Consider the following 13,112-nt stretch of genomic DNA (forward strand, 5'->3'; position numbering starts at 1 on the left):
GGGTTTTGCCATGTTGCCCAAGCTGGTCTAGAACTCCTGAGGCTCAAGTGATCCACCTGCTCAGCCCCGCAAAACGTTGAAATTAAAGGTATGGGCTGCCATGCCCAGCCAGAGATGAAAAGTTTTATCTGTTTCCTAGATTAGGAGTCAGCCAACTTTCTCTATGCAGAGCCAGAGAGCATACATTTTGAGCTTTGTGGACCATACAGTCTCTGCTGCAAGACTCCAATTCTGCTGTTATAGATGAGAAGTTTCATCTGCTTCCTAGACTAGGAGTCAGCCAATTTTTTCTATACACAGTCAGACAGTAAATATTTTGGGCTTTGTGGACCATATAGTCTCTTGACCATATAGTCAAGACTCAATTCTGCTGTTGTAATGCAAATTAGCCATGAACAACACATAAATGAATATGCATGCTATGCTCTAACAAACTGTACTTGTATTTATAAAAACAAGCAATGGGCTCAAGTATGCTGACTCTTGCCCTAGACTACTAATTTATGGCCTACTCAATCAAAACATTCTTTCAAAGATATTGACATATCTTTACACTTAAGAAATTTCTGAAAAATAATATATATAAAAGCAGAAAACTATAAACTTTGTCAAATCTTTGTTCATTTTATTCAAACAGCAAATATCTTTTTTGTTGTTGTTTCTGAGACAGAGTCTCACTCTGTCGCCCAGGCTGGAGTACAGTGGCACAATCTCTCAACTCGCTGCAACCTCTGTCTCCCAGGTTCAAGCAATTCACCTGCTTCAGCCTCCTGAGTAGCTAGGATTATAGGCATGCACCACTACGCCTGGTTAATTTTTGTATTTTTAGTAGAAATGGGGTTTCACCATGTTGGCCAGGCTGGTCTTGAACTCCTGACCTCGTTCGTGATCAGCCCACCTCAGCTTCCTAGTGCTGGGATTACAGGCCTAAGCCACCGCACCTGGCCCCAAACAGCAAAATATCTTTACCAAAATCAGACTCCGGTTTTAAGATTTTTCTCTTGACAGATAAACAGGCTTTGAATCTTTGATAAGTTATAATCCATCATTTATTTATTTATATTTTTTAGGGACAGGGTCTCCCTCTGTTGCCCAGCTTGGAATGCAGTGGTGTGATCATAGCTCACTGCAGCCTTGAACTCCTGAGCTCAAACAATCCTCCTACCTCCCGAGTCACTGGAATTACAGGTGTGAGCCACCATACCACGTGGCTCAGAATCACCCTTACCTCCAACTAGACTTAAGACAAATCCTGATCATATTATTTCATCTATAAATACTATTATATATCTCTAAAAAATAAAGTTTCCTGTAATAAGTACAATACCATTATTCCTCCTAAAATAACTGTAATTACTTAAGATCATAAAATATCTAGTCACTATGTAAATTTCCCTGATTGTCCCATAAATGATTTGTTTTTTAACAGTTGGTTTGCTTAAAAAAAGATCCAAGCAAGGTCTAACACTTGCATTTAGATGTCTTTTTTTCCTTTTTTTTTTTTTTGAGATGGAGTCTTGCTCTGTCGCCCAGGCTGGAGTGCAGTGGTGCGATAAATTTGGATGTCTTTTTAACCATCTTTTAATTCAGGGTCAGCAAACTCCAACCTGCCTTTACAAAGCTTATTTAAAAGCTAAGTGTAAATAAACAGGCCTTTACACCTGGCTTCATAAGTAAACTTTTACCAGACAAAGCCATGCTGATTTGTTTATGTACCGTCTATAGCTCTTTGCATTTGTGATAGAGTCTATATGGTCTGCAAAGCCTAAACTACTTCTATCTGGAACCCTTTAAAGAAAAAGTGTGTTAACTCTTGTTTAGTCTCCTTCTCTTTTTTCTCCGCTTCCTATTTATTTGTTGATGATACCAGGCCTTTTGTTCTGCAGAATTTTCCATATCCTAAATTTTGCTGGTTATACTGTTCTAGTGTCATTTAACATGTCCTCCTGCATTTTCCATAGAGAAGTTAGACCTAGGAGCCTGATTTGATTCAGTTCTAGTTCTTTTGCAAGAATACTTACTATTTTGGAGTTGGTATTGTATACTACTTCTTTTTTTTTGAGATGGAGTCTCTCGCTCTGTAGCCCAGGCTGGAGTGCAGTGGTGTGATCTCGGCTCACTGCAACCTCCGCCTCCCGGGTCCCGGTTCAAGCAATTCTCCTACCTCGGCCCCCCAAGTAGCTGGGATTACAGGCACGATCCACCACGCCCAGCTAATTTTTGTATTTTTTAGTAGAGCCGGGGTTTCATCATGTCGGCCAGTCTGGTCTTGAACTCCTGACCTCGTGATCCACCTACCTCGGCCTCCCAAAGTGCTGGGATTACAGGCGTGAGCCACCGTGCCTGGCCTGTATACTACTACTTATTGTAGCAAATAAAAAGATATACATTGTTCGGGTTATCTCTCTCTCTGTGATGTTACTATAGCTCAGTTTAGTTCAAGTGCAATCAGTTTAAGCCATCAATTATGAAGTTGCAGAAAAACTAATGGTTTTAAGAAGGCAACTTCACAGACTGTAAGGGTATAAAACAAAAAAACAGAAGGCACTCATGATCACTGCTTAGATCAATGGTTCTCAATTGGAAGTGATTTTCCTCCCAGCAGACATTTGGTAATTTGCAAACAATTTTGGTTGTAAACTGAGGTGGTACTACTGGCATCTAGTGGGTATAAGCCAGAGATGCCACTAAACATCCTACAATGCACAAAACAATCTCCTACAAAAAAAACTAATTTGGCCTGAAATGTCAATACTGCCAAGATTGAGAAACCCTGGCCAAAATCTATGATTTCAGCATGGCTGCAAAATTATAATATCCTAATTCTATCATTCCTTCTGCATCTAATAGCTATAGATTTTCTTTTTTTTTTTTCTGAGACGGAGTCCTGCTCTGTCGCCCAGGCTGGAGTACGGTGGTGCAATCTCGGCTGACTGCAATCTCCGCCTCCTGGGTTCAAGTGAATCTCCTGCCTCAGCCTCCCAAGTAGCTGGGACTACATGCATGAGCTACCACACCAGGCTAATTTTTTTGTAGTTTTAGTAGAAACAGGGTTTCACCATATTGGCCAGAGTTGTCTCAAACTCCTGCCTCAGTCTCTCAAAGTTCTAGGATTAGAGGTGTGAGCCACTGTGCCTGGCTAGCTGAAGATTTTCTGTAAAAAACTCTGTCATATCAATTACTGTCAGGCATGGTGGCTCACGCCTGTAAGCCCAGCATTTGGGAGGCGAAGGCAGGTAGATCACTTGAGGCCAGAATTTCAAACCAACCTGGCCAACATGGTGAAATGATGTCTCTACCAAAAACACAAAAATTAGCCAGACATGGTGGCACACATTTGTAATCTCAGCTACTCTGGAGGCTAAGGCTTGAGAATCATTTGATCCTACGAGGCGGAGGTTGCAGTGAGCCAAGATCATGATACTGTACTCCAGCCCAGGTGACAGAGTGAGACTCTGTCTCAAAAAACAAAAATAAAAAATTATTTGCTAACATTCAGAAATAACTGTAAAGGAAAGACAGGTTAACTGCTTAATTATGTTTATGTACCAGTTTTCAGACTAATGAGTTAAGAACCCATTTGTGCTTGACATGGTAGGTCACGCCTATAATCTGGGATTGGAAGGCGGGAAGATGGATCAGTTGAGGCCAGGAGTTTGAGACTAGCCTGGGCAAAATAGTGAGACCCCATCTCTATAAAAAAAAATAATAATTTTTTGTTAAATACCTCATTTGTTATTAAGGCTGACTGAAATGGCTTTGAGTCATTTGGCTTCAATAACAGTGACCATTAGGTTATATGAAGATTGCACCTTTAACAGAAATTATTTCATGAAGAATTTCAAAACTAGGATTACTAATCATAACACATTATGTTAACTCAACTATATTATACACTTTGTTTCTCTACATTAGTATATAATAATGTCTCATTAATAATAATCTCTCTTCATCATCATCTCTCTTAATTTCTGAGTATTCCTTGAATGTGAAATCCTAACATCACCTAGGTCACCTGCACTACTTAGCACCTATTGATTCTCCAAAACTGGAGAAGAGTAGGAACAAAATGGGAAAAGGAAAAATGAAGTTCTTTGATTACTATCAAGGGAACTTAGAAGACTGTGATATTATGTCAATAATATAGCACTTTATATAAACAACAGTCATTGGCTGCTGCTTTTCTCCATGGAACAGTGAGTGGCAAACAAAGCTGTACATACCTATTCAGATATATTCAGACTATAGCAGAATAACTTTGATTTCCTCTGATCTGTGTCTCTGGACTGACCTCCTTTTATCACATTAGAAAAACTGAAGGCCGGGCGCGGTGGCTCAAGCCTGTAATCCCAGCACTTTGGGAGGCCGAGGCGGGTGGATCATGAGGTCAAGAGATCGAGACCATCCTGGTCAACAAGGTGAAACCTCGTCTCTACTAAAAATACAAAAATTAGCTGAGCATGATGGTGCATGCCTGTAGTCCCAGCTACTCGGGAGGCTGAGGCCGGAGAATTGCCTGAACCCAGGAGGCGGAGGTTGCGGTGAGCCGAGATCGTGCCATTGCACTCCAGCCTGGGCAACAACAGCAAAACTCCGTCTCAAAAAAAAAAAAAAGAAAAGAAAAATTGAAGCAGCTCATTTACTCATCTATGTTCCTCCCCTCACCTCCTTGTCACCTAGCCAATGCTGATGTGCAGAAGTGTCCACAGTGACTCACCATTACAATTCAGTAATACTTACCGTTTAAAGTCAAAGAGAGGTAAAGAAACTTTGCCCAAGGCTTCTGGCCCCTTTCTCTGCTTATTAGAATCAGGGGAACTTCCACTGCTCTGATTTAAAATTCCAAAAAGAGTAAGGTGAAGAAGTGATTCTAATGGCAATTGTGATATCTGGATGGGAAAAATGATTCTATGGGGAAAAAAATGTATTAATAGAACAAATTAGATTGAATATGAAATTTAACACTTTAATGAGACTGACAATTTTAGGTATTTTGTTTGACCTTTCAAATAATCTTTATTTGGTTTCTTTTTAAGATGGCATTTTTGCTCTGTTGCCCAGGCTGGAGTACAATGGCATGAACTTGGCTCACTGCAATGTCTACCTCCTGGGTTCAAGCGAGTCTTCTGCCTCAGCCTCCCGAGTAACTGGGATTACAGGCACCTGCCACCAAGCCCAGTTAATTTTTGTGTTTTTAGTAGAGATGGGTATTCATCAAATTGGCCAGGCTGGTGTTGAACTATTGACCTCAGGTGATTCACTCGCCTCGGGCTCCCAAAGAGCTAGCTAGGATTACAGGCGTGAGCCACCACACGTGGCCTCAAATAATCTTTAATACTGAGTAACCTTTAGCTAAATGTAAGTCTGGCTAACTTGTCCTACTAAAATTTTTAAATAAATTTTATTAACAGAATAAAATTTCAAAATATGACATTTCTTTCTTTAAAGACTTACAAATGCCTTTGAGATTTGTAGTGTGAATTTTCAGGCAAAATAATATTAGTCATTTTTATTTCCCTTTGGAAAAACTAGATGAATGTTTATGAGTATTTCTGTTTTGGGATGTAAGAATGCATACAAACAGACATATATAATAAGTATATACACAAACAACCTTCCTTCCCCCTTCCTTTCCTCCTTCCCTTCCCTCCCATGTAAAAACAAAACAAAACAAAAAGTATATATACCAACAGACATGTTTACTAATGCATTATTTTTTTAAGTCTAAAAGAACACTTGAATTCAACAGTAGTCACTGTGAAACAGCAAATGTTGAAAATAGAGTGACACTTTCTGCTATATGAACTTTTATATTATTTGATTGCTTTCAGATATGTATTATTTTATAATATAAAAGATAATAAAACCACAGGAAAACATTTAATAGATGTGGAACAAATAGTAAAAAGTTCCACAACTGCCTATCTGCCTAAATAATAAGTTCCCTTAGTTTAAAAACATTAGGCCAAGGGCGTGGTGGCTCACACCTGTAATCACAGCACTTTGGGAGTCCGAGGCCGGTGTATCACCCCTAAGTCCGGAGTTTAAGACCAGCCTGGCCAACATGAAGAAACCCTGTCTCTACAAAAAAATTGGCCAGGCATGGTGGTGCATGCCTGCAATCTCAGTTACTTGGGAGGCTGAGGCAGGAGAATTGGCTGAACCCAGGAAGTGGAGATTACGGTGGGCTGAGATCACACCACTGCACTCCAGCCTGGGTGACAGAGTGAGACTCCATCTCAAAAAAATAAAATAAAATAACCACTATTTTAAAAATATGAATAGTATAAAATATCATCTTGTACATGGATTTAAGATAACTTTTTGTTTAAGTGTTGATTAACAGAAGAGCCAGAATTGTTATATAGTGTTACAGAATAAATACTAAAGTAAGCAATACTATAAAATACCATCTTTTTATAACTTTTATTCCTTTCTGTAACTATAAATGTATATCTTTAACTTGACAAAGTCTAAAAAGAATTAATGGTATGTTTTTGCAATTTAATACTATGACAGCTTAAAAGGGTCTTTTATTTGTTTTTTTGAGACAGAGTTTCGCTCTTACTGCCCAGGCTGGAGTGCAATGGCACAATCTCAGCTCACCGCAATTTCTGCCTCCCGGGTTCAAGCAATTCTCCTGCCTCAGCCTCCCAAGTAGCTGGGATTACAGGCACCCACCAGCACACAGGCTAATTTTGTATTTTTAGTAGAGACGGGGTTTCTCCATGTTGGCCAGGTTGGTCTTGAAGTCCCAGCCTCAGGTGATCCACCCTCCTCAGCCTCCCAGTGCTGGGAATACAGGTGTGAGCCACCACACCCAGCATATTTCAAATTTTTTAATGAGAATTTCAGTCTGTTCTATAAAATCATATCTAGAAGAGATCTTAAGACATAAGTAAGAACTTAATGAATTTCAATGAAAATGGTAATAAAATTAAAGCTAGGATGCATACATTGGAAAAAGTAAAGAACAGGGCACACTGAAATAATAAAAAGCCAGAAATTTCACTTACAGTTCATCCCATTTAATAAGATAGAAGAAATTCTTGTAAGTGCCAACTTTCTTTGACTGAATAGGTTTAAAAAGATCCTTTCCATTGTGAGACAGCGAACATATCAAGTAGTATTTTTCATAACTGAGAAAAGAAAGTTTAACTTGATTTCTATCTTGATAATACAAATTAGTTAACTAATACAAGTACAGTAGCAGTTCTTCCTCCAAAGAGACTAATATCTGGAATAATCTGGTCACCTTTCATTTGAATTTTTAGAAATCCATCTGAAATTTAACCATTGCAAATTCTATGAAAATAGAAAAGAGGTTTGGCAAAGGTGATAAAAAGGGAAATGTATGTTCCTAGGTCCCAGTTTAAAGCATGGTCATAACACCAGCTGGATAATTTACTTCAGTTTTGTGCTCAGTTAGTTACTAGCTTCAGATTTTAGTTTAATGACACTGAATAATGTATTCACTCATTTTTGGGTTCTTTGTTAAACTACTGAAATAGAGTCAGCTAAGCATATTAATAGTATATGTGCCTGACTCGCACAGAGCCGATCTTCCTAGTCTATCAGGAGTCTTCAGTTTATGGGGACAGATGATATTGTATTCTTTCATTAGACTGCAGTGACTCAGCCACTAATTGCCAAGTACACAGCTGGTTGGATACAGTCATGTAATCTTGTAAAGTAGTAGTCTTAGATTAAAAAAAGTTGTATTCTACTTAATCTAACTTACCACTAGCCTTACATGTTAACCACTTTGTTTATATATACAATTTATTTATCATCCTGAATTTATTTCAAATCAAATTGCATTGGTTCACATAATACCCAAGCTGACTATTTGGTTATTTTTCTCAGCTTTATTCCATTTTCCCCTATTCAGCATTTTATTAATTTACTCTCCGTCTTTTTTCTTTTTATTTATTTATTTTTTCTTCTGCCCCATTGTAACTGAGATATTAAGCAGCCTTTACTCTCCATCTTTATCACTGCTTTCTGTATTGTCTTCAACTGGGTAGTTGTTCACCTCATTAGTGTCCCTACATATATCTGTGTGTGTCTACATACAAACATGTGTGTGTATGTGCCTATGGAAAATGTGGAGATTTTTATCCCTGTAATGAAATAACTTCTGATACCACCAGTAGAGTATCCATTTAAATGCGACTTCCAGGAGGGTACAGGTTTTTTGCTACCTTGTACTACTGAATCCCCAGTACTAAGAACAATGCCCATGATGGTGTTCAATAAATACTAACTGAATAAATTAAAACACCACTTTCAAGTCACTAAATTATTATATTTTAATCTAAAGCCCAATTTAAGCATAACTTATGTTTGATATTTCTTCACTAGACTTTTAAAAATAGCATTAAGCTATTATAAAACGATTTCACTATAATCCCAGCACTTTGTGAGGCCAAGGTGGGCAGATCACTTGATGTCAGGAGTTTGAGACCAGCCTGGCCAACAAGGTGAAATCTTGTCTCTACTAAAAATTCAAAACAGCCGGGCATGGTGGTGCGTGTCTGTAATCCCAGCTACCGGAGGGGGGAGCTGAGGCACGAGAATCACTTGAACCCTGGAAGTAGAGGTTGCAGTGAGCTGAGATCGCGCCACTGCACTCTATCCTGAGCAATAACACAAGACTCTGTCTCAAAAAAAAGAACAAATAAACAGCAGTCTTAAATTGCCTAATTTATTAACTGACATTTTCTCTGTTTTTCTGCTGTATTTTCCTGCTTTTTTTGCATGTAAGAGTGATACTTTTTTTTACTAGAAGAGTTTCAAACACCTCTGTAATTTTTATGACAACCACAAAGGTATCTGCTGCTTTTTTTTTAATCAGTCATTTAAACATTAAGATAACAGTGGTCGCTGACATTTTACAAGACAGAATAGTTTCTAGATAAAGCTGCATATATTTTCTTTTCTTTTCTCTTTTTTTAAAACCAGGAACGTCAGCAAAGGGGATGCACATATTTTCTTTTACGCTATTTTTCTTTTTTTGAGACAGGGTCTTGCTCTGTCACCCGGGCTGAAGTGCAGTGGCATGATCATAGCTCACTGCAGTCTTGATCTCCTGGCTTGAGCAACCCTCCCACCTCAGCCATCTGAGTAGCTGGGACTACAGGGGCATACAACCACTGGCTAATTTTTGTTTGTTTTTTTGAGATGGAGTTTCACTCTTGATGCCCAGGCTGGAGTGCAACAGTGCCATCTTGGCTCACAGCAACCTCCACCTCCCAGGTTCAAGCAATTCTCCTGCCTCAGCCTCCCAAGTAGCTGGAATTACAGGCAGGGGCCACCAGGCCCGGATAATTTTGTATTTTTAGTAGAGATGGGGTTTCTCCATGTTGGTCAGGCTGGTCTCAAACTCCTGACCTCAGGTGATCTGCCCGCCTTGGTCTCCTAAAGTGCCGGGATTACAGGTGTAAGCCACTGTGCCTGGCCAACTAATTTTTTAAAAATTATTTTTAGTAGAGATGAGGTTGCCCAGGCTGGTCTCCAACTCCTGGGCTCGAGCAATCCTCCCACCATGGCCTCACAAAGCACTGGGATTACAGATGCAAGCCACCATGCCCAGCTGCTTAAACAGTTACTTACTTTGATACCCAATTACTTGAAATTCCATGAGCAGCAAAAATAGTAAACTGGAGCTGTTCTGTTGTAGCCCATGCTTCCTTGACACTCCTGCTACTTGGGGCACAGTCTGTAGGACTCCTACCAGAATTTGCATGGAGTCTGAGAAGGTCATAAATTGCTGCAGTTAATTGGTCCATGCTTACTTGAACAGGATTTTCAGGATTCAGTGAGCCTAGATATATATATATATATATTTTAAAGTTAATATATTTTCTGAAAAAGCGATGATTATTGCTAAAATTTAAAGATTTAAACACATACCCCTAGTTGAACTCTTGCTAGTGTCGTCTCCTTCAGACAAAGAAGTCACCTACACATGCACACAGACAATAGTCAGAAAATTGACTATGACATAACATAAAATGTCATATACTATGTCAAAGAAACTCTTTCCAGGGGAAACCTCCCAAGTAACTACAGAATTAATAAAACAATAAATAAATAATGCAAAAAGAAAGGGTAAACCACAAATCAAGGTTATTTTTAGTATTAAGATAATCAGAATAAAAATTACTGAAAAATATCACAGAAACACAATAAAATCTCCTTTGCCAATAGTAATTTGAAATCTAGAAGTACAGTATTTTTTTTTCCATTAGTTGTTCTAAAACAACATGATAAGAATATCCTTAAAGATAAAAATCTAGAACTCTATTTATTACCATTTGGTGACTCAAAAAAGTGCTTATAATTATCTAAACTGACTCCCCTCCCATCTACTGTCTGCTCCTTTATCCAACAAATGGGTAAAATAAATAGAAGCCTCAGACAAAATTAGGTCCATGGTAGTTGATTACCTCCAAGTAATTTCATATATATATATATATTTTAGTTTCTAAAAAGAAGCACACAAGAAAGTAGAAAAAAAGAAACCCTATCTCTATATACCAAATGGATAGGATCTCTCTGAGAATGCATGTATCTTCTAGATATCAAGGGGCACACCACCAACATGATTTTTCTATCCTTGATATTTATTGTGGCTTGTGAGAACAACCCCTTCTTTCATCCTTGCAATTAAAGACTTAAACATCCCCATGAAGCAAGTTAATTAAATCCCCTTGGAAATACCATGAGGGACAGCTTTTATTAAAAGTAACAGTATAACCTAAAGGAAAGGCCCCTAACCTGGCGGCTTCTAAAGCATTACAGCTGAAGCCCTTGATCTTTTCAATAGGGAGAGTATTACCCAAAGTAGAACTTCCCCTACTGGTAATCAGAACACTTCCACCCCAAGGGAGAAGTAATAGCTATTACCTTTCAGGTCCTCCAAGTTCAGTATCTAGCCTTAAACCCTAAACCAACTCATTTATGCCAGAGGTCTTCCTCTATACACAAAGGGGTCACAGTTTGACATCCACCTGTTGAATATCAGCGCTCATAAAGCTCTTCCAAGGCAGCCCAACTTCTTACCAAGGAATCCCCACATAACCAAGTAAGTGATTCAACCCAAAAGTAAAAGCCAAAGTTAAAATGACAATATTTTGTCTAGCAGAAAGCAAAAACCTCTTGTTTAAGTACATATTTGCACGTAATAAAATGCTAGTTATCAAAAATACTCACATCAGTAGTTTTATTCCTGGGAAGATTAACTGCCCTCTTTAGCTTCTTAACTGATTCTGTAATGGCAAGAGTCTCAACACCATCTAAAGCACTACAGATTTTTCTTACAGCTTTAATTACTTGATCTACTGCTCGGTGCTGGTTCTTTAAAAATAAAAAACAAAATAAAAATAAGTAGGTGAAATTTTAAGGACCAATTCCAGAGACTAAGTCAGAAATCAGATATTTTAGATAGCCCTAACAGATACCCTCTACTCTTTTGTAATGAAAAAGAAAAGAAATAAGAGCTTTTCAATTGTATAGTTTATTTTGAAGTGGGAAAGGCAAGGCCTGGTTAATTTTCACTTTGTCTGACACAATTATTCATTTGCAAATTGCCATTAATTTCATATTAGAATCAGAAGTAGAAGCATAAATTAGTTAACAAATCACTAAAACTAGAGCTACTTTTTCTTATCCTCATTTAGAAATAATTTCCACACTAAAAATAACCCTTCTCTTCCTCCTGCAAAAGTCTGGTATCAAAAACCAAGTTCTTCAGAGGTTGGTCACATATTAATAACACTGGGCAACATTTACCTGAGAAGTACATAGCTCATTAAGAACATTCTCATATAATGTATGAATTCATAAAACATGCACACCAAACTTTTATGCCAAGTACTGTTAGAATGGGCTGAAACTCAGTACTATACCACCACTTAAAAATTTAAATTTTTCCACCCTTAAGCCTTGGCTACTATAAACCTTCACCTTCAAGCTTAAATGAAACCACCTAATTTTCTTAAATACCCAATTACCCTGCAGTCCTCGGGGCCTGTTTTCTAGCTCCCCATTTTTGCTTACTTGACTTTATTTCCTGCTTCCTTTTATTTTACCTTGATGCAAAAACCTTTCCAATTTTGAAGGTCATGCCATTCTCCTATATTACTTTACATTACTCCTTTTTTTCTTTTTGAGACAGAATCTCATTCTGTTGCTCAGGCTGGAGTGTAGTGGTATGATCTTGGCTCACTGCAACCTCTGCCTCCCAGGTTCAAGAGATTCTCCTGCCTCCACCTCCTGACTAGCTGAGATTATAGGGATCTGCTACCACGCCTGGCTAATTTTGATATTTTTTGTAGAGACAGAGTTTCACTATGTTGGCCAGGCTGGTCTGGAACTCCTGAACTCAGGTGAAACGCCCACCTCAGCCTCCCTAAGTGCCGGGATGACAGGCGTGAGCCACTGTGCCTGGCCTACATTACTCTTTAAGTGCCAGTTATCAATTTATTGTCTATCAGTTCCAAATCCACCCTTCCTCTGCTCTCCTGTCTGACACTAGAGCTAAACTCTACAAACATTTCTCTTTGCCAAGCTAGCGCATTGTTAGGTTTTGTCAATTGAACACACAGAAAGGACAATTCAAGGAAAGAGCATTAGGAAGATACTTTCCATTTGGGTTCCAGCTCTCTCATTTTTTTTAAGTCTTAACTTTTACTACTCAAAAAAAGCTTCAGTTTTCATTTAGCTTTCTGACTCTGTGCTTGTGCCTTCAACATTTCCGCAATGATTTTCTGCTCCTTGATAAGGAAAGCACACTTGATCCTGTCACCAACACATTTAGCACACATAGAAAAACCACAGGCCCTGCTGACATGTTTGTTTTGGACAATCTCATAAGAACTTTAGGTCTCACAGCACGAGCCTCTCAAAGTCTACCTGGATATACACCACAAGCAGATTTTGATGCTTTCCCAACCTTATTGGTACAAGGGTAAACAATTCAATTACCAGGGGTTCAGGACAGCCTAGTTTTGTTAGAGGCTATGTTGTGGGAAAGCCTATGAGGGTATGCCAAATGCCTCAGAAGAGGAAAAACAGCCAGCCTTCTGTGTGTGTGTGTGTGTGTGTGT

General features: G+C 38.6%; 1 protein-coding gene across 1 annotated transcript in view; it reads right to left on the reverse strand.

The window, feature by feature from the left end:
- PIK3C2A (phosphatidylinositol-4-phosphate 3-kinase catalytic subunit type 2 alpha) overlaps window positions 1-13,112 on the reverse strand; it is a 123,183-nt gene that overhangs the window by 39,948 nt on the left and 70,123 nt on the right. The window contains 6 exon segments of the mRNA XM_017525800.2: window positions 636-673; window positions 4,688-4,908; window positions 7,017-7,139; window positions 9,616-9,826; window positions 9,916-9,964; window positions 11,218-11,361. Of these exon segments, the coding sequence (XP_017381289.1) occupies window positions 636-673; window positions 4,688-4,908; window positions 7,017-7,139; window positions 9,616-9,826; window positions 9,916-9,964; window positions 11,218-11,361 (786 nt within the window).

This window comes from Cebus imitator, unplaced genomic scaffold (genome assembly GCF_001604975.1).
Source record: "Cebus imitator isolate Cc_AM_T3 unplaced genomic scaffold, Cebus_imitator-1.0 Scaffold39, whole genome shotgun sequence".
In the NCBI taxonomy this organism is placed as follows: domain Eukaryota; kingdom Metazoa; phylum Chordata; class Mammalia; order Primates; family Cebidae; genus Cebus; species Cebus imitator.